This window comes from Rutilus rutilus (genome assembly GCF_951802725.1).
Source record: "Rutilus rutilus genome assembly, chromosome: 3".
Classification (NCBI taxonomy): domain Eukaryota; kingdom Metazoa; phylum Chordata; class Actinopteri; order Cypriniformes; family Leuciscidae; genus Rutilus; species Rutilus rutilus.
In genome coordinates this window covers 5,593,190-5,618,593 of record NC_140211.1, presented here as the reverse complement: position 1 = coordinate 5,618,593, position 25,404 = coordinate 5,593,190, and the positions used below count along the sequence as shown (strand labels likewise).

At 37.9% G+C, this 25,404-nt stretch overlaps 2 protein-coding genes across 8 annotated transcripts in view; one reads left to right on the top strand and one right to left on the bottom strand.

Moving 5' to 3' along the window:
* Positions 1-15,163, bottom strand: part of arhgef11 (Rho guanine nucleotide exchange factor (GEF) 11) — a 43,185-nt gene extending 28,022 nt beyond the window's left edge. For 5 of the 7 annotated variants that reach the window (XM_084405166.1, XM_084405164.1, XM_084405168.1 and 2 more), the window contains exons 1-17: positions 13,932-14,108; positions 12,093-12,107; positions 11,560-11,651; positions 11,372-11,476; positions 10,294-10,343; positions 10,138-10,195; positions 9,865-10,058; positions 8,878-8,949; positions 8,674-8,781; positions 4,308-4,356; positions 4,189-4,226; positions 3,990-4,079; positions 3,848-3,916; positions 1,849-1,953; positions 1,661-1,759; positions 1,534-1,576; positions 133-229 (exon numbers count right to left, since the gene is read on the bottom strand). In XM_084405166.1, the coding sequence (XP_084261292.1) occupies positions 133-229; positions 1,534-1,576; positions 1,661-1,759; positions 1,849-1,953; positions 3,848-3,916; positions 3,990-4,079; positions 4,189-4,226; positions 4,308-4,356; positions 8,674-8,781; positions 8,878-8,949; positions 9,865-10,058; positions 10,138-10,195; positions 10,294-10,343; positions 11,372-11,476; positions 11,560-11,651; positions 12,093-12,107; positions 13,932-13,966 (1,319 nt within the window). In that variant the 5' untranslated portion in view covers positions 13,967-14,108. Of the gene's footprint in view, positions 1-132; positions 230-1,533; positions 1,577-1,660; positions 1,760-1,848; positions 1,954-3,847; positions 3,917-3,989; positions 4,080-4,188; positions 4,227-4,307; positions 4,357-8,673; positions 8,782-8,877; positions 8,950-9,864; positions 10,059-10,137; positions 10,196-10,293; positions 10,344-11,371; positions 11,477-11,559; positions 11,652-12,092; positions 12,108-13,931 lie in introns of all 7 variants that reach the window. The other 2 variants (XM_084405165.1, XM_084405170.1) reach the window with 1 other exon arrangement.
* Positions 15,164-16,115: 952 nt separating this feature from the next.
* On the top strand, positions 16,116-24,587 carry myadma (myeloid associated differentiation marker a). The gene is made up of 2 exons (XM_084404548.1): positions 16,116-16,268; positions 21,999-24,587. Exon 2 carries the CDS (start codon positions 22,021-22,023, stop codon positions 22,903-22,905), a length of 885 nt encoding a protein of 294 aa, XP_084260674.1. The 5' UTR covers positions 16,116-16,268; positions 21,999-22,020; the 3' UTR covers positions 22,906-24,587.
* Positions 24,588-25,404: the final 817 nt, after the last annotated feature.

Below are 25,404 nucleotides of genomic sequence, written 5' to 3'. Positions count from 1 at the left end.
AAAAACGCGTTAAAAAAAGCTGGCGAATAACGCGCGCCGATATTCGTCCCGGTGTGTACGGCCCTTTAGACAGCACGCCTTCCAGACTGGCGAAATAAAGTGAAACTGGATTTGAAAGTCCCACACACACACCTGTAGTCCTGAAGCTGGTCCTGGATGTCTGGGAGCACCTGCTGCTGGAGCTCAGAGAGCGGCCCTCGGATGTCCTCCTGTGCGTGGAGACGATTCTCTACACACACACACACACACCTCTATCATCACTGCCATCGCTTTCTGACATGCTTTTATTTCATTAAAATGAATTAACCACAAGAAAAGTAAGGTTTAATACTAAACTGGTTATCATAGATGTTACTGTATTTGTCGAATTCATTGTTGTGATAACGCGGCGCAGTTTTACGTGTTCTAAACAATTGTTGTAAAAGTACATTCGAACATACCCACATCATTTGCCAAAATACTGATTAATCTTTATGTATAACACATGCTATATTTATTTACATGGTCATAAACATCAGACGTGATAAACAATGTCAATAAACTAAACACAAACCTGAAGCAATAATACCCGTACGTTGACGTTTACGTTTATGGGACTTGTCTTTGTCGACAGAACCAGCTGCAATCGGTAAAGAATAACTGTGTTCCATAACGACTGCACGAAACAAGCTAACGTTTGTTGCTTGATAGACGCTACAACTACAACTTCCGCATTTGTCCAGGACTCCACGCAGTACGAGCGGAAACTAAGGGTGACGCGGATATGACGCAATTGACTGGCAACTCCCAGCTCACCCCTGCTCTAACGCCCCGTTTCCTTGGTTAAAATCGCAATTTTCTCACGATTTAAAAATAGTTGGAAACATTTGGGATATTGCAAGTAATCAACTTAAAATATATAAGACTGGCCTTGAGATTTTGGGATATTTTAATGCAAAAATCTTACATATTGTACCTTTAAGTTTTGTTTTGTAGAAAACCTTTCTTTAAAGTGAATTTTCATTTTGTTTCTTAATTTTAAATCAATGTTTCATCAACCAATTGCCTGGATTTAATAAATAAGAAGTAAGAATATAATCAGAATATAATTAGGACGTGGAGGCGCCGGCATGATCACTTGCATTGCTCGTGAACTGGAGCTCGTCTCATAAATGAACCGAAACTCAGCATATAACCAAAAGAAAGCTTGAAATGTCTACTTTTAAACAAAACAATTCAAAACGAAAAGAAATGGCCAACTCTCTGCTTATGTAAGCCGTATGAAATGTGCATTTCTCTCTATAGATGGCGATCGTCAACTTAATCTTTGCAGCCGACACTGACACAGAAAACACTAGTTAAACAATTCAAATGTGTCCTTGCTATATTTGACACATTCATAATCATTACTTTTGACGGTTCTTTGTGACAGCTTATTGGCAGCGTCACCCTCTGGTTACATGAACCGCATCAGCACCGAAAACATGGGGATTCAACTAATCGAATATTGGAAAATCGTGACTCATCCCTTCTGAAAACAGCACTGAATCTCACCTATATCAGTCAGAAACTCCTCGCGGACTTTAATCTTCAGAGGCTGTGAAAGAGCATCAGAAATGGACAGTTAATAATCAGATGAGCATCTGAGTCTGCTGGTTCATGTGTGTGACTGGACACTCACGGCGTCGTGGTCCAGGAAGTGTGAGCAGATCTGAGGGGCGAGAGAACGCGCGTCTTTCGGACTGGAGCCCAGGTACGCCTCCACACACAGGTAGAACAGCTACACACACACACACACACACACACACACACGTGAGGACTGATGGTTTATTCATATGGCTCATGTAAAGCTCCTGAAGCAGCACTGACCAGCGGGTTGGGGTCCAGGAGTTGACCGAACACGTATCTCATGAACACCGTCATGTGTGCCGGACGACTCTTCAGCAGCTCGATGTCCTGAAACGGCCCGTCCATCTTACAACGCGAGAGAGTTCGAGATTAATCTCACTGGAAACACGTGAATTACAATCCCAGTATGGCAAAAACAGTTTTAACTTTTGATTGTATTAGAAGACGTAATTTTAAAAACTAAAACTAGTCAAAAAAACTGCTCATTAATTGAAATAAAGCTTAAATAAAAAAATGTAACTTAAAACACTTAAATGAGAAATGTTGCTAATTTGAAGTGATGACATTTTATAACATTTTATACTTGTATTGTATACTTTGAAATGTACTTCTCTTTTATGAATGCTTTTCTTTTATATTGTTGTATTTCTCTTATTTTTTCTTATTTTGTGAAGCGCTTTGAAATTTAACTTCTAAAGGCGCTATAGAAAAAGTTTATTATTACTATCATTATTATTTATTAACATTTTGAATTAGCTTTCATTTATGTTTTAAGTTTGTTTTAATTTTGTTTACGTTTAGTAATTTTGTTACATGCTTTTATTAGTTTATGGTTTTTATATATTTTTTTATTTTAATTTTGGTCATTTTAGCACTTCAAATTAGCAACATTTCTCATTCTTACATTTTTTTATATCTAATATTTAATTTTATTTCAGCTTTATTTCAATTAATGAAAACAGTTTGTACTAGTTTTAGTTAAAAAAGACAACACTGATCAACAGAATAAGCAACATCAACCACAATTTGTTTGGTACTTTGACAATATTGTTTTATAACTACTCTATATGAAACTTCAACTTCTGAAACTTGACCAAATAAACTTTCGTACATGCAATTTAAAATGAAAATCAAATGCTGAATGTGGACTCCTACGTTGTCTGTGATATAAAGTGATCAGTCAATTAATTGTCAAAGTTTTCAGATTAAACATGCACTAATTTGCAAAAAACAGAAAAAAGTAAAAAAAAAAGTAAAAAAAAATTTCTCACCATGTTTTTAGTAATAAAATGATGTGTAAATCAGACAAAATCAATTTGAACAAAACCCTTACTAAAATCCTTGAGAATATAGATAAGAATAAAACTAAATTTTGGTGTATAAGATGCTAAAAAAAAAAAAAAAAAAAAAAACTTATTTCGAGAAAAATAGCTTTTAAAGATATGTGCTATTTAAATCTGCGAGCGCAAATAATCTACAATAAAATAAACATTTAAAAGTGTATTCGTGTTTTTTGTGTAATCGTTTCAATTTGAACAATTCCGATTATGCTTATCGATTTAGATTCTTATTGATTCCAAATATCGATTCCAATAAGGTAAAAAAAAAAATTAGATATCATTCACATTAAATCTTATTGCAAAACATTTAATTGTAGCAGAATTTCCTGAACAAAAATCAACAGGCTAAAGAACACTTTGCCTGCGGTTTAAAAATACTACAGAAAAACTACTAGCCTAACTAATATAAATTTAAAGCATTATTAAAAGACAAGTAAACACTCAGTAATTAAAAAAGAACCCCAAAAAATTTGCAATCTCAAAAAATAGATGCAACTGAACAAAGATACGATTGAAATAAACCGTGTTTTAAGATTTTCAGGTATTCAGGTTCAGAAACTGTAATCAAGTGTAAAATAACACTGCACTTTATAAATAAAATATGCATTAGATAGTTACAAAAGTTATTCAGTCAAGAACGAGTGAATATTTGAATGAAATGTCTTGTGTTGTTTGATTAGTGCTATTATAGAGAGCAGGAATATGAGGCTGCTGTCACTTTAAGAGCTGCATGGATCCAATATACTGATACACACGTGCACAGAAAACTGCGAATGAGCCATTTAAAGTCATTGAAACAATGTTTCTCGCCTTTATAACTTCCTTTTCATCAACTCACGAACCCCAATTTGAGAAACCCCATGAAGTATGCAGACGTTCACCAGTGTCGACTCTCTCACCTCATTGATCGAATACCCATCATCCTCCTCTTCTTCTTCCTCTGGTCCAATGATCTGCGTCTTTCCTCCCTGAACAGACACAAGATGATCAGACTCAAGACTCGACACCAAACGCTCTACGGGAAACAAGTGTGTGTCTCACCGGGTCGGAGGGGTGTGTGTCGGACCCCTGCCGGCGGAGCAGGGGGTTCCTGAGGAAGGTGGAGGGGGAAGAGAAGGGGCTCTCACTCGCCTAAACAGGGGAACAGGGGAACGGGAAACAAACGGTTGGGCGGATCCAAGGATCGAAGGATAGGGGACGTTTGCTTCTGAGGATAATGAAAGAAGCGAATGAAACTCACCTCGACGTCTCCTTCACTGGAGTCTATCGATAACCGACCTGCTCGAAAACAGGAAAGAGAACGTTAATAACGAGAACGAATCATATGAGCTCTTCAATATTAGCATGCTGAATTCTGACCTTCTCCAGCTGTGAGATAGTTAGCAACAGCGTCAGATCGAGTGCCATCCTGGAAGAGAAGATGGCCGCATTAATGCAGTGATTCGTGCTAAACTTCCCCGATCTTAAGTGCATATTATAAATGAACATTATTTATTTTTTATTGATATTAGGACATACTCTAATATTAATGAGCAGTAGCTGCCATCCTGGAAGAGAGAAGATCCAGTATTTCGTGCTAAAGGAGCCTCAACCAAATATTAAGTGCTTAAATTAACATTACTGTATTGTAAATGCTTTTTTTATTGATCTCAGGACATATTCTAATATTCTAAGTAGTGCTGTCAATCGATTTAAAATAATCTACTAGATTAATCATTTTTCTCTGAACACTTAAGAGAAAGTTTTCAGAGTTAATCTCCAAATTAATGTAAAGACAACATAAAGACAGTATATTTTAAATACTTGTTTAATGGCATATGTTTATGAATAGCCAGTATCACTGACACTAATACAGCTATTTAAGTCTCATGAAAATTATTTGTTCTCCTACATTTTAAACATTAATTATAGACATTCAACATTACAGTGTAATTGAAAGCTATCAGATTTGCTTGATAGAAGAGTAACAACAATAATAGAAGAGTAACGATAGAAGAGTAACGATAGAGTAATGATAGAAGAGTAACGATAGAGTAATGATAGAAGAGTAACGATACAGTAATAATAGAAGAGTAACAATAGAAGAGTAATGATAGAGTAATGATAGAAGAGTAATGATAGAGTAATGATAGAAGAGTAACGATAGAGTAATGATAGAAGAGTAATGATAGAGTAATGATAGAAGAGTAACGATAGAGTAATGATAGAAGAGTAACGATAGAGTAATGATAGAAGAGTAACGATAGAGTAATGATAGAAGAGTAACAATAATGATAGAAGAGTAACGATAGAGTAATGATAGAAGAGTAACGATAGAGTAATGATAGAAGAGTAACAATAATGATAGAAGAGTAACGATAGAGTAATGATAGAAGAGTAACGATAGAGTAATGATAGAAGAGTAACGATAGAGTAACGATAGAAGAGTAACGATAGAAGAGTAACGATAGAAGAGTAACGATAGAGTAACGATAGAAGAGTAACGATAGAGTAACGATAGAAGAGTAACGATAGAAGAGTAATGATAGAAGAGTAACGATAGAGTAATGATAGAAGAGTAACAATAATAATAGAAGAGTAATGATAGAAGAGTAATGATAGAAGAGTAATGATAGAAGAGTAACGATAGAGTAATGATAGAAGAGTAACAATAATAATAGAAGAGTAATGATAGAAGAGTAACGATAGAGTAATGATAGAAGAGTAACAATAATAGAAGAGTAATGATAGAGTAATGATAGAAGAGTAACGATAGAGTAACGATAGAAGAGTAACAATAATAATAGAAGAGTAATGATAGAGTAATGATAGAAGAGTAACGATAGAAGAGTAACGATAGAGTAATGATAGAAGAGTAACGATAGAGTAATGATAGAAGAGTAATGATAGAAGAGTAACGATAGAGTAATGATAGAAGAGTAACGATAGAAGAGTAATGATAGAAGAGTAACGATAGAGTAATGATAGAAGAGTAACAATAATAATAGAAGAGTAACGATAGAGTAATGATAGAAGAGTAACGATAGAGTAATGATAGAAGAGTAACAATAATAATAGAAGAGTAATGATAGAGTAATGATAGAAGAGTAACGATAGAGTAATGATAGAAGAGTAACAATAATAATAGAAGAGTAATGGTAGAGTAATGATAGAAGAGTAACGGTAGAGTAATTATAGAAGAGTAATGATAGAGTAATGATAGAAGAGTAACGATAGAGTAATGATAGAAGAGTAACGGTAGAGTAATTATAGAAGAGTAACAATAATAATAGAAGAGTAATGGTAGAGTAATGATAGAAGAGTAACGGTAGAGTAATTATAGAAGAGTAACGGTAGAGTAATTATAGAAGAGTAACAATAACAATAGAAGAGTAATGATAGAGTAATGATAGAAGAGTAACGATAGAGTAATGATAGAAGAGTAACGATAGAGTAATGATAGAAGAGTAACGATAGAGTAATGATAGAAGAGTAACGATAGAGTAATGATAGAAGAGTAACGGTAGAGTAATTATAGAAGAGTAACAATAATAATAGAAGAGTAATGGTAGAGTAATGATAGAAGAGTAACAATAATAATAGAAGAGTAATGATAGAGTAATGATAGAAGAGTAACGATAGAGTAATGATAGAAGAGTAACGATAGAAGAGTAATGATAGAAGAGTAACGATAGAGTAATGATAGAAGAGTAACAATAATAATAGAAGAGTAATGATAGAAGAGTAATGATAGAAGAGTAACGATAGAGTAATGATAGAAGAGTAACAATAATAATAGAAGAGTAATGATAGAAGAGTAACGATAGAGTAATGATAGAAGAGTAACAATAATAATAGAAGAGTAATGATAGAAGAGTAACGATAGAGTAATGATAGAAGAGTAACGATAGAAGAGTAACGATAGAGTAATGATAGAAGAGTAACGATAGAGTAATGATAGAAGAGTAACAATAATAATAGAAGAGTAATGATAGAAGAGTAATGATAGAAGAGTAACGATAGAGTAATGATAGAAGAGTAACAATAATAATAGAAGAGTAATGATAGAAGAGTAACGATAGAGTAATGATAGAAGAGTAACGATAGAGTAATGATAGAAGAGTAACGATAGAGTAATGATAGAAGAGTAACGGTAGAGTAATTATAGAAGAGTAACAATAATAATAGAAGAGTAATGGTAGAGTAATGATAGAAGAGTAACAATAATAATAGAAGAGTAATGATAGAGTAATGATAGAAGAGTAACGATAGAGTAATGATAGAAGAGTAACGATAGAAGAGTAATGATAGAAGAGTAACGATAGAGTAATGATAGAAGAGTAACAATAATAATAGAAGAGTAATGATAGAAGAGTAATGATAGAAGAGTAACGATAGAGTAATGATAGAAGAGTAACAATAATAATAGAAGAGTAATGATAGAAGAGTAACGATAGAGTAATGATAGAAGAGTAACAATAATAATAGAAGAGTAATGATAGAAGAGTAACGATAGAGTAATGATAGAAGAGTAACGATAGAAGAGTAACGATAGAGTAATGATAGAAGAGTAACGATAGAGTAATGATAGAAGAGTAACAATAATAATAGAAGAGTAATGATAGAAGAGTAATGATAGAAGAGTAACGATAGAGTAATGATAGAAGAGTAACAATAATAATAGAAGAGTAATGATAGAAGAGTAACGATAGAGTAATGATAGAAGAGTAACAATAATAATAGAAGAGTAATGATAGAAGAGTAACGATAGAGTAATGATAGAAGAGTAACGATAGAAGAGTAACGATAGAGTAATGATAGAAGAGTAACGATAGAGTAATGATAGAAGAGTAACAATAATAATAGAAGAGTAATGATAGAGTAATGATAGAAGAGTAACGATAGAGTAATGATAGAAGAGTAACGATAGAAGAGTAATGATAGAAGAGTAACGATAGAGTAATGATAGAAGAGTAACAATAATAATAGAAGAGTAATGATAGAGTAATGATAGAAGAGTAACGATAGAGTAATGATAGAAGAGTAACGATAGAGTAATGATAGAAGAGTAACGATAGAGTAATGATAGAAGAGTAACAAAAATAATAGAAGAGTAATGGTAGAGTAATGATAGAAGAGTAACGGTAGAGTAATTATAGAAGAGTAACAATAATAATAGAAGAGTAATGATAGAGTAATGATAGAAGAGTAACGATAGAGTAATGATAGAAGAGTAACGGTAGAGTAATTATAGAAGAGTAACAATAATAATAGAAGAGTAATGGTAGAGTAATGATAGAAGAGTAACGGTAGAGTAATTATAGAAGAGTAATGATAGAGTAATGATAGAAGAGTAACGATAGAGTAATGATAGAAGAGTAACGGTAGAGTAATTATAGAAGAGTAACAATAATAATAGAAGAGTAATGGTAGAGTAATGATAGAAGAGTAATGATAGAGTAATGATAGAAGAGTAACGATAGAGTAATGATAGAAGAGTAACGATAGAGTAATGATAGAAGAGTAACGATAGAGTAATGATAGAAGAGTAACGATAGAGTAATGATAGAAGAGTAACAATAATAATAGAAGAGTAACGATAGAGTAATGATAGAAGAGTAACGATAGAAGAGTAACGATAGAAGAGTAACAATAATGATAGAAGAGTAACGATAGAGTAATGATAGAGTAATGATAAAAGAGTAACGATAGAGTAATGATAGAAGAGTAATGAACAAAATCTCACCACATCCTGCTGGATCTTCACTCTGACTTGATTGGCTCTTCGTTTGGCACTTTCTATTCGCTCCTCTAGAGAAGGGGAGGGGTTTCGAGACTGTTCCTCCAGAAGGTTCTGCACAGCGAATCTCATTAATGATGGGTTTAAAAATGACATGACAGCACACACACACACACACACACACACACTAGAGGAACACTGAACTCATACCTGTAGCTCTGCCTCCTCCTGCTCCAACATCTTCCTGAGGATTTCTGTGGCGTGTTTCTTCACCTCGGGGTCCTGAGAATGACGGAGAACAACATTAAAGTGATGATCTCTTTTTAGAGAGAGACACGCAGAACATGCAGACTTGCCTATTTGCATTTTAATCTTCTTCAGAGACACTAGTCCATATCACAAGTGTACAGCCCTACTTTTGATTTATTCATCTAAAATGTGTAGAATTCCATGTAAATTCCCTTTTTATATCTATTATTTCTGCTATTCTGTGGTGTGTTTCCCGTACAACGCCGTAACTCGCTGCTTCACTGCCATAGTAGAGTGCATCGTTGAAGGAATCATCTTGCTAGTCACGACTGTTTCCCGAAACCACATCGTCGTAAACTCATCGTTCAACCATGTTGGTTAATGATGTCACGCAGGTGTTGGAGTAATAACTACTTTTAATTAATCTGTTTGAGATCGAATTAACGCTAGATGTTTTGTTATAAAATTACAGACATGGCTTCTGAGGAATTCTCATTCTCAGTTATTTTGTTTTATTTCCAGATTCAATCATAGACTCGTTCTTACACACTAGAGCTCGTTCACACACGCGCACTCTTCAAAAACTACACTTTAAATCTCTTTACAAACTAAAAGGCGTAAATGACATTTGTATGTATTCTAAATAAAAGACTGAACGTCAGATTGCTTATTTTGCTCAAGATCAGGATTTATTGAATCAAACAAGAGACTCTTCTTCTAACCACAGGTAGAGATCTGTCGTTCCAAACACACAAGTTTGTGATGCTGTTTGCGAATGTTTGTTAGAACGATGGTTTCGGGAAACACCGACTCGTTTAACTGCTGACAACGACAGAGCTTGTGACCACAGTTGGCTAACGATGCTTTTGGGAAACACACCCCTGTTAGATTATTCCACATCTACGTCTATGTGTTCTAGCCTTCAAAAGTCTTAAAGCCATGATGCACCTGTAATGGTTTGGGTCCTGTGATTCTCTGAGTTGGGGTACTGCTTCCTGTGGGAGGAGTTAGTGGAGGAGGCGGGGCTTCCCCACCCAGTGCTGTCCTGTGATTGGGCAAGAGGTCAGTGGGGAGGGGCTGAAGCGGGACAGACCCGACTAAAGGAGGCGGGCCCTGAAGAGTCAACGCCACATACGTCCCAGCTATCAGAAGAAGAGAACACACATCAGACACGAAACGCTTGAAACCTTCAAAGACAAGATGATCGACCACAAGACTCACATTTGATCATCTTTACTACTTCCTGATGAGACATGGACGAAACCACCGAACCATTGACCTGAAAAGCAAACAGACAGGACAAAAATGAAGTTAGTTATGAATTAAATTAGTATCACTAATGATTCACGATGTCAAAGCGTGCTGTAGTTGGAATACCTTAATGATCCGGTCTCCTTCCTGAACTCCAGCTTTGACCGCTGCTCCACCTGTGAGGCCAAAGGAAGCAGGTTTGACTGTCATTATCTGACTGGGTGGATCAAGATACATTACTGTTCAAAAGTTTGAGGTCAGTGAGATTTGACTTGTGTCTTGTGCTCACCAAGGCTGAAATTATTTTGGGGAAAAATACAATAAAAACAGTTAGATAATATTATAATTTAATTTAAAGGTGCAATGTGTAATATTTCTGAGGATCTATTGACAGAAATGCAATATAAGATCCATAACTATGTTTTCAGTGGTGTATAAAGACCTTACTTAATGAACCGTTATGTTTTTATTACCTTAGAATGAGTCATTTATATCTACATAACCGCGGGCACCCCCTTCTATGAAGGCCGACATATCGTGACGTCATGTTTCTACCGTAGCCGACAGCGCTACAGAGCGCGGTTCGTCACTAACTTGAATGAGAAGCAGCAGAAAAAAAACGCAGCAGAATACTCAGGTTGTCCCTGACTCTGCAAACGTGGAGAAAAACATGCTGTCTGAACGACGCCTCGGACATCGTAACGATAGCTATTTTGATTTGATTTGAGCAGAGGAGGTAATCACAACAGACTGGGTCATCTGACCAATCGGAGCAGAGTAGACCAATCACAACAGACTGGGCCATCTGACCAATCAGAGCAGAGTAGACCAATCACAACAGACTGGGCCATCTGACCAATCAGAGCAGAGTAGACCAATCACAACAGACTGGGCCATCTGACCAATCAGAGCAGAGTAGACCAATCACAACAGACTGGGCCATCTGACCAATCAGAGCAGAGTAGACCAATCAGAGCAGAGCAGGCTCTCGGAAAGGAGAAGTTTAGAGAGATTGAATCTTCAAACAAACTGTTTGATGTACCGATGTATATTAAGAGAAAATAAAAGTGTTTATTGACCTTTACCTTTAACACAGCATAATAGGTTAATGCATCCTTGTTGAATAAAAGCATTAATTAAGAAATAATTAAAAAAATCTTATTGCAAACTTTCATAGGTTAGTTTAAGTGAGTGTGTGCATTACCTGGCCGAACATTTTGCACTAGTTTGATTCTCTCGCCACACACGGTGAAGCCAAACCCCAGATTGTCCCTCTGCACAACCACACACCTTTGGACTAAACCCGTCCCTGTGAAACAAATGCTCATTAATAAAGTCATGTCATATAATGATTCCTGACGTCTGCATGTGTATATGTTTGTCTAGCATTACCTGTGTTGTCTGAGGAGAGATCGGACAGTGTCTCCCTCTGCTGGCCAGGAGGAGACCTGCGCTCTGCGTCTCCTAGTGTCAAACTGCTCAACCTAAAACAGAGGAACAATGAGATGCCAAAATGAATACAAGCGTGAGGGGAAAAATAACTAGAGCTCCAGGGAGAACTAGACAAAAGCAAGGACATCCGAATATAGATATAGTTATAGAGGCACAATGCAAAATAAAACTGAAAGTTGGTGGTTTTAATGACACCCAACCAAAAGTAAAAGGACCTTGGACATATTTCTGAGTTTCACACCAGTACTGGCGTTACAAACAGTGGTTAACCGATACTGTGTTTTCAATGTGCAATGCAAACATCCATGTCTTGAGAGAATATATTATTTAAAAAAAGGGTGTAATAACTAAAAATATTGACAAAAAATATTCAAGCATTTAAAAACAAAACATGCGTCATTCATTGACAGGGATATTAATCCTGGTCTGCCACTAATTATAACAGAACATTAAAATAAAATCAGAAAACTCACCAAGCAGCAAAAGGACTTAAAGGACGCATGAAAGAGAAAATGAAGGTGTTACAGAAGAGAAAGAGAGAAACGCAAAGAAAGAGCAAGTACACAACATGAGACGGACAGCAAATCTGTGAACGCTAGCGTTTACGGCACATGAAACTCCTCCTAAAATAAGCACACAGCGAAAGAGTCGTGTGTGTGTGATTGACAGCTCAATTAACATGTCTTGAGACAATAAAATAGTGAACATTACTCAACCGCATATATCAACTGGTACCGGGAATCTGTGGTTAATGACTGACAGATGGCATGTGTTTGGTTTCACTTTGGTTCATCATACCTGGGCAGGTGTGTGTGTTTCTTAATGGCTGCCCTGCAGTCAAATGACACAAACAGGAAGTGGACGAACAGGAAAGACACGTGAATGGGAAAGAGAAATCAAGAGCTTGAGACAGAGAACAAGACACAGACACACATCAAAACAGAAGCACAGAAAAGACTGACACACACACACAGACAATGTGTGGACGTTGCTCATAATCGTATGACGCGAAACGTCTGTCACAGAGCGACTCCATCGTTCACCAGTAAACAAACACAACGCTGTAATAGAAACTGAGGGTAAAAATAGCAACAAGGGAACTAAGACAGACTGGATGAATGGAAAAACCTGTACTGTTACACTGGAGATATGAAGGAAGCAGCCACATTAGTGTTTCCTTCAGAGCGCACAAAAAAAATGTGCATTTAGCCAGTATTTTCACTGTAAACCATAAAACACATAACATATTAAAGCATCTTTGGTGTTTCTATGGTTTCTACAAAATAAAACCAGAAATTGAGGGTAACGCGGGTCTGATGTCATTCACGGGCGACGCACACACAGACGATCCGTGTCCGTGTTAAAAATGCTTATTTCTCTGTATTGAAACATTCTCAGAAACATTTGGGATAATGTAAGTGCACAAATCAACAAAATACATAACACTGTTCGAGTGTTTTTTGGATATTTTGATAACACTTTACAATAAGGTGCATTAATTAATGTATTAACTAACATGAACTAGCCATAAGCAATACATTTGTTACTGTATTTGTTCATCTAAGTTAATAAAAATGTAAAATAAAAAAATGTTTTGTTAGTTCAGTGTTTAACCTGATATTAAAGGCACACTGTGTGATATTTTTGTATTAAAATATTGGTAACACTTTACAATAAGGTTCATAATGTAGCCTAGTTCAAACTACATTAGTTAGCATGAACTAATAATGAACTGCACTTATACAGCATTTATCAATTGTTAGTGCTAATTTCAACATTCACTTATACTTTATTATCGTATTAAACATTGATCTACCAAAAACGTTTTACTTAGTCATGCTTAAATGAATGGTCCCCTCAATATGTACACTTACATGAGAAAATCGGGTTTATTTAGCAAGAAACGGGTCGCTTCATGGGCGCCGTCATGTTGAGATCACGTGATCAGCTGAATTCTAACACATGTTACTGGTAACCTTTTTATTTTACACTTTTACGTGATGCTATATCCACACTGCTGGGTGCATTTGTGACATAAGAATGTCAGTTATCACAGATAACTATTTAAAAAGAAAAGAAAAAATGCTATTCTTGGTGAATAAGCTTGATGGACTGTATATTAGCACTCTTGAAACGCCGCTCGACCAATCAGATTACAGGACCGTAAATATTACTATCAAGCTAACGGTATTATTCCAATCGTATAGTCGTTTTTTAGTGTTTGTCTCGTAAAGCAGAAATAAAACAATGGGCACGTTAACATAAAACAATCGCAATAGGTCTAAAGGTCGTTAAAAACCTAATAAACTCACCTGTCCAGCGTGGAGGTCGGTTGTCGGACACTCATGGCTGCAAACCGTCAGAGGTTTGTCCGATTGTTTGTGTAGTGATTATATGTCAGTTTGAGATCATTTCATTAGTGTTTGTTAGTTGTATTTCCTCTCCTTGTATCTCCGCTCCTTAGGGTGAATGTAACTTAGTCCTTTCGTCACGTCAAGGGTCAAAGTTCAACACAGTGGTCCTCCTCACCAGCATCGTCCCGTTTAATAAACAAACTCGAAAACCTGTGAAATAACTCCAGTACTCGTGTCAAAACAATGCAGGATCAATACGCCACATTTCTGTATTATCTCTGAAGCCTCCAGTTGGTGTCCCGAACACAGATTCCTGAGGACTGAATCATATTTCTACTTTAGGGTCACAATAATAAAATAAAATAAAAACATTAAATGATTTCACCAACTTTGCACACAAGCATGCAGTCTTCGACCCCAAATGAGAAGAATCCGCTATTGTGTGTCTTCGACTACAGTGTTTAAAGGGTCACTATGATTCACAGTCACTTGGTCCTTCGGCTCTCAGTGTGTTTAGTTTAGTTTTTTTAACAAGGTTATTCTGGTCTTTGAAGCTCATGATCTCAACGCAGTGCAAGTGAAGCTTATCAGAACCACACAACCCACAGTGATAGGAGAGAAATAAAGTGCATTTTAAACTAATTCATAAGCAGCAAGATCACAGTGGTGACAGTCAAATCCCTGCACCATCAATGCACTCAAATAAACATCTACTGTAATGATGTGCAATGCGCGAACATGTATAATATCCTTGCGTTATTGCTCGGCTCGATCCAGTTCGCTTCCAGTGTGCGCGAGGCCTTCACGCGCGTGCGACACAACGCTGGCGCGCGCGTTGTTGTGCAATGATAACCCGATCCAGACGTGATCTTCTGCACTGTTTATGCCGATAAACACGCATTGGATCGCTTTCGTTATGAGGTGCAATTATTCCCCGAATTTTGGCGATTTGCACACGCTCGTTTTGTGGCCAGCGAGATTCATTGTGGGTTCCGTAACGACTTGAATCTTGCGCGGTCACGTCTTTTAGCGTCAGTCTCCTGCTGTATGGACGTTTAAAGTTTATATCCTCTCATTGTTTCCGAGAGATATGTGATCGGCATGTCTTTAAATGTAGTGTTATCCCAGTGTTCGAGCGTTCGCCATTCCGGAATAATACCCTCATCCTTGGGTTTATGTTTGGCTACTGGGAAGTGCAAACACTCGCGCTCGCCCCCTATCGGTTGGATTCTGGTACTGCGCGTGAAATCCGTCCTCGAGTCACTAGAGTTACTGGAAAAACAAGGCAGGTTTAACTGGAGGGAAAAAATGTAGAAGGAATTTTCACTCCGAACTAGTACATTTCTCAAAGATACGACATGTAACACTGAATTAAACGTGAATTTATGTACGAAATGTTGTAACCTGTAAATAGAAGACATTAAAAGTATTCATTCCCTGACCGGGAATCGAACCCGGGCCGCGGCGGTGAGAGCGCCGAATCCTAACCACTAGACCACCAGGGAACTGAAATTTCAGGAGCAGGCCGTCATATTTGAGTGTTTTTTTTGGGCCTACTGTGGCAGGTTTGAATATATTTTATTTGCTGTTTTATCGGTTTGCATTATTATTACGTTTACGTTTTTTCTGAGGAACAGGAACATTTCTGTAGCTAAAACTAAGGAAAGTTCAAATCTGTAGATTCTGTAAACTCGCGAGAAGTCAGTAATGTTGGGAACACGTGATCATTCGTAATGTATGTGTGTTGTCCTATTTTTTTTACAGTCTATGGTGTTGTCACACTGAAAATTAACCACAGACAGGCTACAACGAAATAAATGAATCCTGTTAAAACTGTTGTAAGTCTACTCGTAACAACATATAACGTTAGATATATATTTTTTTCTCATTTTCATTATCATTGTACAATCTGTTATTGGTATATATACCACTCAGCATTTACTGAGTTTCTTCAAAAGACAAAATAGTATGAAAAATAAGAAAAAACATTAGGGTTTTTTTGTGCTAATTTATGCTAAAATGTATACTAAAAAATGGAAAATATAACATAATGGAGTGCTAAAACCACCATACATCTAATTTTAGCATATAATTCCCTTCTCTGGTCTAGACTTCGTGGGTCAAATGATAAGAGAAAGGCAATACCTAATTTGGAAGTAATGGGCGTGGAGGAATGAAGTGAGTCCCGTTAAAGAAGAGAAGTGAACATCTGGAGAGCGTCACAGGAGAGGGTTTCGATCTCCACTGTGATACAAACTGGAATAAAGGGGGAAAGTCTTTCTACATAAGTGCAAGGTATGTCTATATCGTTTTGTTGTCTTCTTTTCAGTTGGGATTTGCGTTTGCATCAGTAATGGGTTAAAAAGGTGTTTTTGTAGACGGTACATTTCAGCCAGAGGAATGCGCCTCATTTACATAAACACACGCTTTTGTGAATATACGTTACTTGCTTTAGGTCTGCGTTGAGTTTATATGTGCGTAACGTTGTATATTGCGTACTTTTTGAACCGTGTGCAACTTTTAAGCGTTTATTAACGCATTACGTTAAGCGAGAATACTATTCCGAGGTCGCTAAAATTGCTAAAAGCAGAACGTTTGTTTTTTCCCCGAAACTGTTTGGTTCACTTTTACGGTCTCAACCTCATCCGAGAACCATAACCCAACAACCACACCCCTCGCCACATCCGCTAGAGAGATGGAGACAGAATAGAAACATTCGCCCAGTGTATAGACTGCGTAAATCAGTAAACTATCAGAGATGTAGGCAGATACAGATTTTAAGTCATTATCAACGGCTTTAAAAACTCTAGAAGTTATTTATTGTTCATTTTTTCATTTTGTTTTGTTTGCTGGCTCTGCTTGCGTCTAAAATGCGTTGTGAAATGTGGCGGAAGTGACCTGTAGTAGCTGAGTCACCTCCGCTTATAAGGGGTTGGCTAACTTGTTAGATATATGTTTAAGTCTTTACTTAATTGTGGCCATGATGTGTGAAGTGAAGTGAAATGCTAGCTCTATAACTGCAGCTCTAAAAGGAACACTCGAAACTGAATCATTCCAAACCCATGACTTCATTTCCTCAACAGAAGGAGATCTTGAGCAATGTCCTGGCTGTACTTTAGTACATCTAAATCTGAATTATTATCTGCTGAACTTAGCGTTACAGGGTTTAATGTGTGCTAGTGTGGATGAGGTTTGGGAGCTGTGGCGGAGCAGAGGGGAATATGTTTAGCAAATAACATTAAAAACATCATTAACGTCTTAAAAAGCTGTCGTTTGTCTTTAGAAGACGTGTAACATAGCACACAAGTCATATAGACAACTTGTGCAATGCATTTTACACACTCACTGTCATTGTGTGTAAAGCCTGTTTTATGCTTCTGCGTCGAACTGCCACCGTAGCTACGTCGTAGGCTGTGTGTAGCGCGCGTACCATACGGCGTACCCTGACGTGCACCTCTCCAAAAATGTAACAACGCGTCAATTCTACGCGGACACAAGCGCTGTGATTGGTCTGCCAGAACCCCTCCCTCGGGGTTTCACACGCTCCCTAGGTACACGTCAACGCGGACAACGACACAGAAGTATAAATTAAAACCAACACGTTGCCTACGGCGTATAGGCTCCGGCGTAGGTCCGACGCAGAAGTATAATGAGGCCTTAAAAGAGCAGGTTGGACATTTGCACAATTGATCTCCTTTTCTGTTTAAGTCTCCATGAAATCAAAATGAAAGTTTTTTGGGGGGGCTTTTAGTATGAATTTTAGTCTTACGGTTAGCCTATCTATAAGATAGTTTGCTCCAAACCAATGACAAAATTCACATTTAAAACTTAGTCTCTCACTTCCGCCAATATGGATGGATGGTTTTGATGTCACTCTGCACTTCAGCTTCTCATCAGATTTTCTGTCTAATCAAATAAGAGTCTCTCTAGAATCGGAAGCCCCATATTACATTATAAGCTGCGCTCAGTCACTTGTTCACACATGTACTGTATTCTACATGGTGAATGGCACAAAGTGCACTATATAGCCTAGGCAGTGGTTCTCAATTCCAGTCCTCGGGACCCCTTGCTCTGCACATTTTGTATGTCTCTCTTATCTGACACACTCAGTTCAGTTCATGGAGTCTCTCCTAATGAGCTGATGATCTGGTTCAGGTGTGTTAAATAAGGGAGACATACAAAATGTGCAGAGCAGCGGGTCCCGAGGACTGGAATTGAAAACCACTGGCCTAGGGGATAGGGAACGATTCAGACAGTGTAATTAAAACACAAAAGGTATTAGACCCATTTGAATTCTGCACAGAAAGCTGTGTTTTTAAAGCCATATGGAGGAGATTAGGAGGAGAAACGGTTAGAGATTATAGAAACTGCGGCTTTAATGAGCTCAACAGCCCTCGCTGAGCTGTGATATTAACAAAATGCTATTAGCTATTCTTAAAAAAAAAAGGTGGATCGCAGTTGATTCGTACGGATCAGGCCCCACGGTTCGGCACACACGTGACTCGAGGATTAACTGCTAAGTTTAACCATCATGGAGAGAAAATGCATAATTTAGACGTGTTTCGTCTTGCCAGTTTACACATTAAAACAATTTTAAGAGACTTGCGCATTATCTGAGCTACTCTTTCGCGTTTCCTTGCCCTTGAACGGACACATACACCATAATTATGTCAAAATACCCGTCTCGGCAAGTATTCTCTCGGTTATGTCATGAGTGAACAGCTGAGAAAGAAACCGGATGTTTAAGTTTATTTGCTCCGTGCATTCGGTCTTAAACTGAAGCATATTAATAAAGCTAAAACATATTAATGTATCAATATGTCTTAAACATATTAATAAAACAACACAATACATCTTTATCAAAGATAAGCCTAATTTAATTTCTACTGTGAACAAATAGTGTTATTTTACATTTAGGCCTAATTACTCATTTATGTACCTGAATACTGTTAGACTTTGTAACTTTGTTTTTTTATTTCAACTTGTAATTTGTGTATTTGTTCTTACTTAGTTTTCATCTCTGCTTGTAATATATATATATATATATATAAATAAATAAATAATAATAATTATTATTATTATTATTATTATTTTTATTATTTTTTATTTATTTTTTTGCTGTTCTGAAAAATGATCCGAACTGTGAGTTTGTGATCCGATACACCACTAGGAGGAGCTGTTCGATATGTCCCGCCCTGTCTTCCTGTTTCAGTGGAAATGACATCAACACACTGTATAACGCCACACGTTTCAAGACACTTCAGTGGGCCTTAACTATTGCTTTAAGAGTATTAATGTACAATAAATCAGAAATTTCAAAAGTAGGCTATGGTGAGTATTTTAAGACCTACAGGTTTCTTATGTTGTTTCCCTGAGCTTTATTTAAAGGCCCACTGAATGCCTTGGAACGTGCAGCTTTGTTTGATGCGTTGACGTAATTTCCACTGAAACAGGAAGCTAAGGCGTGACATATTGAATGGCCCCTCCCCCTTTTCAAATAGCCAATAGCGTTTATTCCTCACAGACTGGGTATGGTATGGGACAATCCAACCGTCTCCATTGACTTTGTATTGCGTGAAGCTGCCTCCTTGTCATTTCTGAAACAATATCTAAAAGCTGCTTCGTCACAGTGTACAGCAAACAAGCTGAAAAACAAGTTTTCATAAGCTGTCGGCCCCCAAAAAACAAGCGTTTAAGGACACAAAAGTGGATGCAGGCAATAAGACGTGAAGCATCAGCTGGAAGAATGGATAAACTCTGGGATCCTGACACTCGGTGTGCACTAAAAATACACTATGTGTGCAGTAAACATTTTCTCACTGCAAGTCAAATATCCAAATGTCAGTTTTATATATTATATTTCTGTAAGCTAAGCTATCCTGTAATATGACATGTTGCGCTCAAAATTCCCTGTATCCACTTTTGTGTCCTTCAACGCTCGTTTTTTGGGGTCGACAACTTATAAAAACTTAGGCCTAGGGTTGCAAAGGGGTGGAAAATTTCCGGTAAATTTCCAGAAAGTTTCCGGTAAATTTCCATGGGAAGTTAAGCTGGGGAATTTTGGAAATATTCATTACCACGGCAACCGCTTGCGCGTCCACTCTGAAAGTAACTGTACACATAAGAGACGGATAGATACATTATTTAAGGTTATTTCTATTTGTTAGAATATTGATATGAACTTGTTGTCAAACTTTCAGTGTGCTGCACTGCTCTAGTTGACTTCTGCGCCTTCCCCCCCCCGAAAATATCACGTTAATTTTGAAAACGTAATTCCTTTTGTGGATCCTCTTGGTCTTTCTTCATGTTTCTTTGACAAATATCAGTGTCTCAGTCTCACACACGCTGCACGCGAGTTAACCACGCCTACTTATTTACATGTTTTAGTCAAGATTATGCTAAAATATACTTTCCTCAACTATATTTAAGTTCCCTATGAAGAGCCAACCTTCAACTTTGATAATTCCCAGTTTATTCCCGTTTATTCCCATAAATTCCTGTTAATTTCCTTAAATTCCCATTAATTCCCATGGAAAGTTTCCATCTTTGAAAATTCCCAGAATTTTGCAACCCTACTTAGGCCTAGTTCTGGGTTTTTTAGCTTGTTTGCTGTACACCTTGTCACAAAGCAGCTTTTAGGCATTGTTTTGTTTTTTGTTATAAGTCAGAAATGACAAGGAGGCAGCTTCACGCTATACAAAGTCAATGGAGACGGTTGGGTTGCCCCCCCCCCCCCCCCGGCGTGGGCGTGGCCTAAATGCGCTCTGTCTCTATGTAGTGAAGTAAACAGGCCACACAAGCTCCCCTTAAAAGTGTTGAACCTCCCAAATGGTCCACATGTTTACACAACCAGGCAGTAACATGGAGCATGTCAAATCTGTCAGCCAAAAGCATGCTTTGTTGACTCAGATGGTCCATCTGTCTCTCTTTTTGTCCTTTGCAGAGTCACCAGAAGCACCTTCATTTGACACATCAAGCCTTTGGTGGTCTTTTTTTCTGTGCAGGACTGTGATATGAAGAGTGTGCAAAGTAACATATTTTACCAACTGTGTGAAAGTGAAACTGGTATAAACATGAATATCTATGGGTTCAATATGTGTCACATGACTAAACGTACGTCATCGTTTTTAAATGCCTCTGTTTTGACGGTCCACACAACAACGCGAAAACGGCATTTTCAGATTTATCCACTTTGGAGAGCGTTTTCAAAAAGCTTCGTTTTCATTAATAAAAACGCCGTCTCAGTGTTAACGGAAGGCCAAAACGGAGAGAAAAAGATGTGTGGACAAAGCCTAAGTAGCATGATCAGCGATTAGAGCTTGTCAAATCTGTCAGCCAATAGACCAATTTCGAGCCGACGTCACAGTTACGTCACGGCGCTAGCTGGAGGCGAAACAAAGGGAAAACTGGAGGCGGCCAATGCAAACCAGCACAGATTCGGCTACATAATAAGGAACTTAAATTATTATCATTATTAAATGTCATCTTGTTGTGTTGTCTGGTGCAAGAATCGATGAAAAATGAGTATGCTGTATCTGGAATTTTTATTTCTAGAAAATATTCACATCATTAAAATTGCACCGTAATGTCACTCTTTACATTGTCGTCTTCTTGGCGCTGGCTAGGCAGAACTGCAGATAGAAGTAGAAGTAGAAGTCAGGCCACTCAACCGGAGGTAGCGTTAACGTTAATCCTGTCAGATCGTCCATCCATTGACTGAGCGCGTACAGGTCCGCCAATCTGGTTCCGTCCGTTAAAACTAACTTTTGCAAATAACAATCGCGGTCCTGGACAGTGAGTGACTTTGCACATTAAGATCAAATCGGATTTTCTCCAGTCATTGTTAAAAAACAAGCTAACAAAACTTGCAAACTAATGTTAGTGAAGCGTCCAGAGGGATCGTTCTGCCTCCACCTAAGCTCCGCCCACAAAAAAACTTCACCATGTTTACTAACTGAAAAGGGGTCTATAGCATGCTCTGTTAATTCAGATGGTCCATCTGTCTCTCTTTTTTTCCTTTTGCAGAGTCACCAGAATAACCTTCATCATGCCTTTGGTGGTCTTGAAGCCGTCCCGTTTGATGTGGGTGCGTTTGGCGGCTCTAGTGTTCACCTGTGTGGCGTTCAGCGTGGCGTCCCATGGAGGGGTGCTCCACGGCGGGACGGCCGACTGGAGCGTGTTCTGCTGGGCTTTCAGCTTCGCAGGAACCCTGCTGGTTCTCCTGGTGGAGATCCTGGGTCTGCAGTCTCGCGCCCCCGTGTCCTGGAACAACTTCCCCATTACGTTCGCCTGCTACGCCGCGCTTCTGTGCCTGTCCGCATCCATCATCTTCCCGCTCTACTTTCTGAAGGGCTACACAGATCGAGGCGAGGTTCGGGATCACAGAATCGTCGCCACTGTGTTCTCCTGCCTGGCCACCGCCGCTTACTTCGTGGAGGTGTGTATGGCACGGGCGCGGCCGGGAGAAGTCGCCGGTTTCATGGCGACGGTTCCGGGTCTCCTGAAGGTTTGCGAGACTTTTGTGGCCTGCGTCATATTTGTGTTCGTCAGCGACCCGGCCTCTTATGACAGTCACGCCGCTGTGAAGTGGTGCATGGCCGTGTACTGCATCTGTTTCGTGATCTCGGCAGCCATCGTGGTGTTGTGTATCGGCGAATGCACCGGGTGCCTTCCGTTCCCGTTCGCACGCTTCCTCTCCGCCTACGCTCTTCTGGCGGTTCTCATGTACCTCACCGCCACTATCATTTGGCCGGTCTTCAAGTTTGACAGCCGTTATTTGGGAAGCTCGACACGACCGGACTACTGCCGAAACTCTCACGGTTTCTGCCCGTGGGATAAATTGGTCGTCGTGGCCGTTCTCACCGCGCTCAACTTCCTGATTTATCTTGCGGATCTGGCGTATTCTGCCCGGCTGGTGTTCGTCACGGCGTAAGAGAGAGAGCAAACAATCAGCTTTTCCTGGACATTGAGCTTTGAAAGCCAAAGATTTTAAATACAGTGTTTCAATGAGTTCAGATGCAGGAGGAAATGGTGAATAATGGTGCGTTCAAGTCATGTCAGAAAAGGTCGTATTTATGAGTTAAATGCATATAAACGTCACGACGAAGTCGTAATTACGAGCGGGAAACAGTGTTATTTTAGTATATGAAGGAAAATTGATAGACTAATGAAATCCGAGCATGAGTTGAGTTTAAGAGTCGGGGCCGTTTCAGTAAGAAAATATGCAATGGATGCAGTGTGTTTATTGAAGGTACATTTTTTTAACTTTTTCATAGATTTAAGAAAAATATATATAAAAAAAAAAATCTAAATCTAAAACACACCTGATACTCATTCTTTATTAAAGGATTAGTTCACTTCAGAATTAAAATTCATGTCAGAAAGTTCGTATTTACGAGTTACGCATATAAATATATATACCACATATAAACGCCACGACACAGGCGTAATTACGAGCGGGAAACAGTGTTATTATAGTATTTACTACTAAGGAAATTCAGTATTTTCATCAGTATTGTCACAGAGTTTACGAGTTTGGGGCGTTTCAGTAAGAAAATATGCAATGAATGCAATGTGTTTATTGATAGTAAATTTGTTGAAATTAAGTACACCCCCCCCCCCCCCCCCCCCCTCCCCCCTTTACACTAAAACTAGCTAAGTATGTCCAAAATAACAATTACGATATAATATACACTGCCCGGCCAAAATAGTCACTGTTTGGATTTTAATAGGCAACTGTGATTGGATCATTATTGCAGTGATTATTATGTTTCTAGCATGTTATATATTTGTCTACAGTTCTTCTAACCCTAATTGATGGAGTTTGTAGCCTTTCGTTTCTTAAACAACCAGACACATCATGGCCATATTCCAGGATGACAGTGTCAGGATTCATCAGGCTCAAATTGTGAGAAAAAAAAAAAGAGATGAAGATTCATTTTCACACATGAATTGATGAGTCCAGAGCTTAAATACACTGAAAGTCTCTGGGATGTGCTGGACTCTTGCATTGTCAATACCAGATCTTGAACAAAAATTGATGCCCATCTTAATGGAAATAACATCAAGAGGTGCATCAGATTCTCTTAAGCATTTGCCTATTTAAATCCAACCAGAGACTTGTTTCTTGGCCGGGCAGTTTACAATGATTCAGTTTACAGCACCTTCACAGATTTATTAATCAGAAGTATAGAGTAAAAAATCTTTGTAAAAAAAGGTTCATCGCCATCTTGCTCTGACCAAAGTGATTTAAACACACCTGACGTCGTAACTTCCTAACTCATAAATACGAACTTCCCAGGAGGACTTGAACGCACCATAAGATTGTACTTTTAATGTGATTAGTGCATTTTCTGATTGTACCACTGCTGCCTTATTATGAGTGTATTGTGTTAATGTTGCTGTGTTCAACTACTGTACTTTTTTTTGTGCTGTTTTACGTGACTTGAAGCGTATTTGTTCGTCATATAAGTGTTATCATTGACACATGGCATCACAATAGTGTTTCCGCGGGTCAAAGTTCATGTGTTATAATGAAAGCGAACAATCCCAGAGCAAACATGTTTTTATGTTATTTTCTATGATATTCAAATAAAGTTTCAAGTTTTTAATTTGCATTTTGTTTATTGGTTTTGGGGTTTTCAAGTTAACATATATTTGTGAAAGTCTGTTTCGAGATGTTTAAGGCATCAGATATTTATCAGACTAAAAACTGTTGCAGCTTATGGTCTTCTAAAGAAATACATTATTATGACTTAGCCTAACTGTCCACAAGCTTCCAGAATTAAATATCAGTTATGTGTTTAATTAATATAGTATTTATACAGATGAAATCATGTTATATGTTCAATATAAGGAGATAACCAACTTCTATTCAATAACTTATAGAGTGGTGTTCATCCAGACCATAAATTATCAATCAAAGTCACAGGACTTTAAACATATTTTTTTGAAAATATATGCTTTTTAACCCTCCTTTTTATTTGTATCCCTCTTAAACCACTTTGATTGAATGAAGTCCACTTTTTGTTGTTTAGATGGCATATAGGCTATTCAAAGTTTTCACCCAATCAAAAATGATTGAAAAGCATATAAGGGTTTAAAGGTTGCCTTTCTGACTCAGGATCAGGCTTATTTATTTCACAAAACAAGATTACACTACCGGTGCGTCCCAATTCGCATACTATCCGTCCTAAATAGTATTCGAAAATAGCATTAGTACATCCCAAATTGTAGTATGTTGAAATGAGTGTTCCAAGGATACCCGGATGGTCTACTATTTCCGGTCAGAAGCCGAAGTGCAGATCGATGCGCACTATTCACAACTTTCCTGAACTCTGACCTTTCCCATGATCGCTATGGCAACGTAGAACAAGCCGGTAACGAACTTCCGGTTTACGTTAGCCTGAAGATACTGCTATCAGAGAGCTTC

What these genes read in the sequence shown, in the direction of transcription:
- myadma (XM_084404548.1), top strand. Translation starts at nt 22,021, where the DNA reads ATGCCTTTGGTGGTCTTGAAGCCGTCCCGTTTGATGTGGGTGCGTTTG.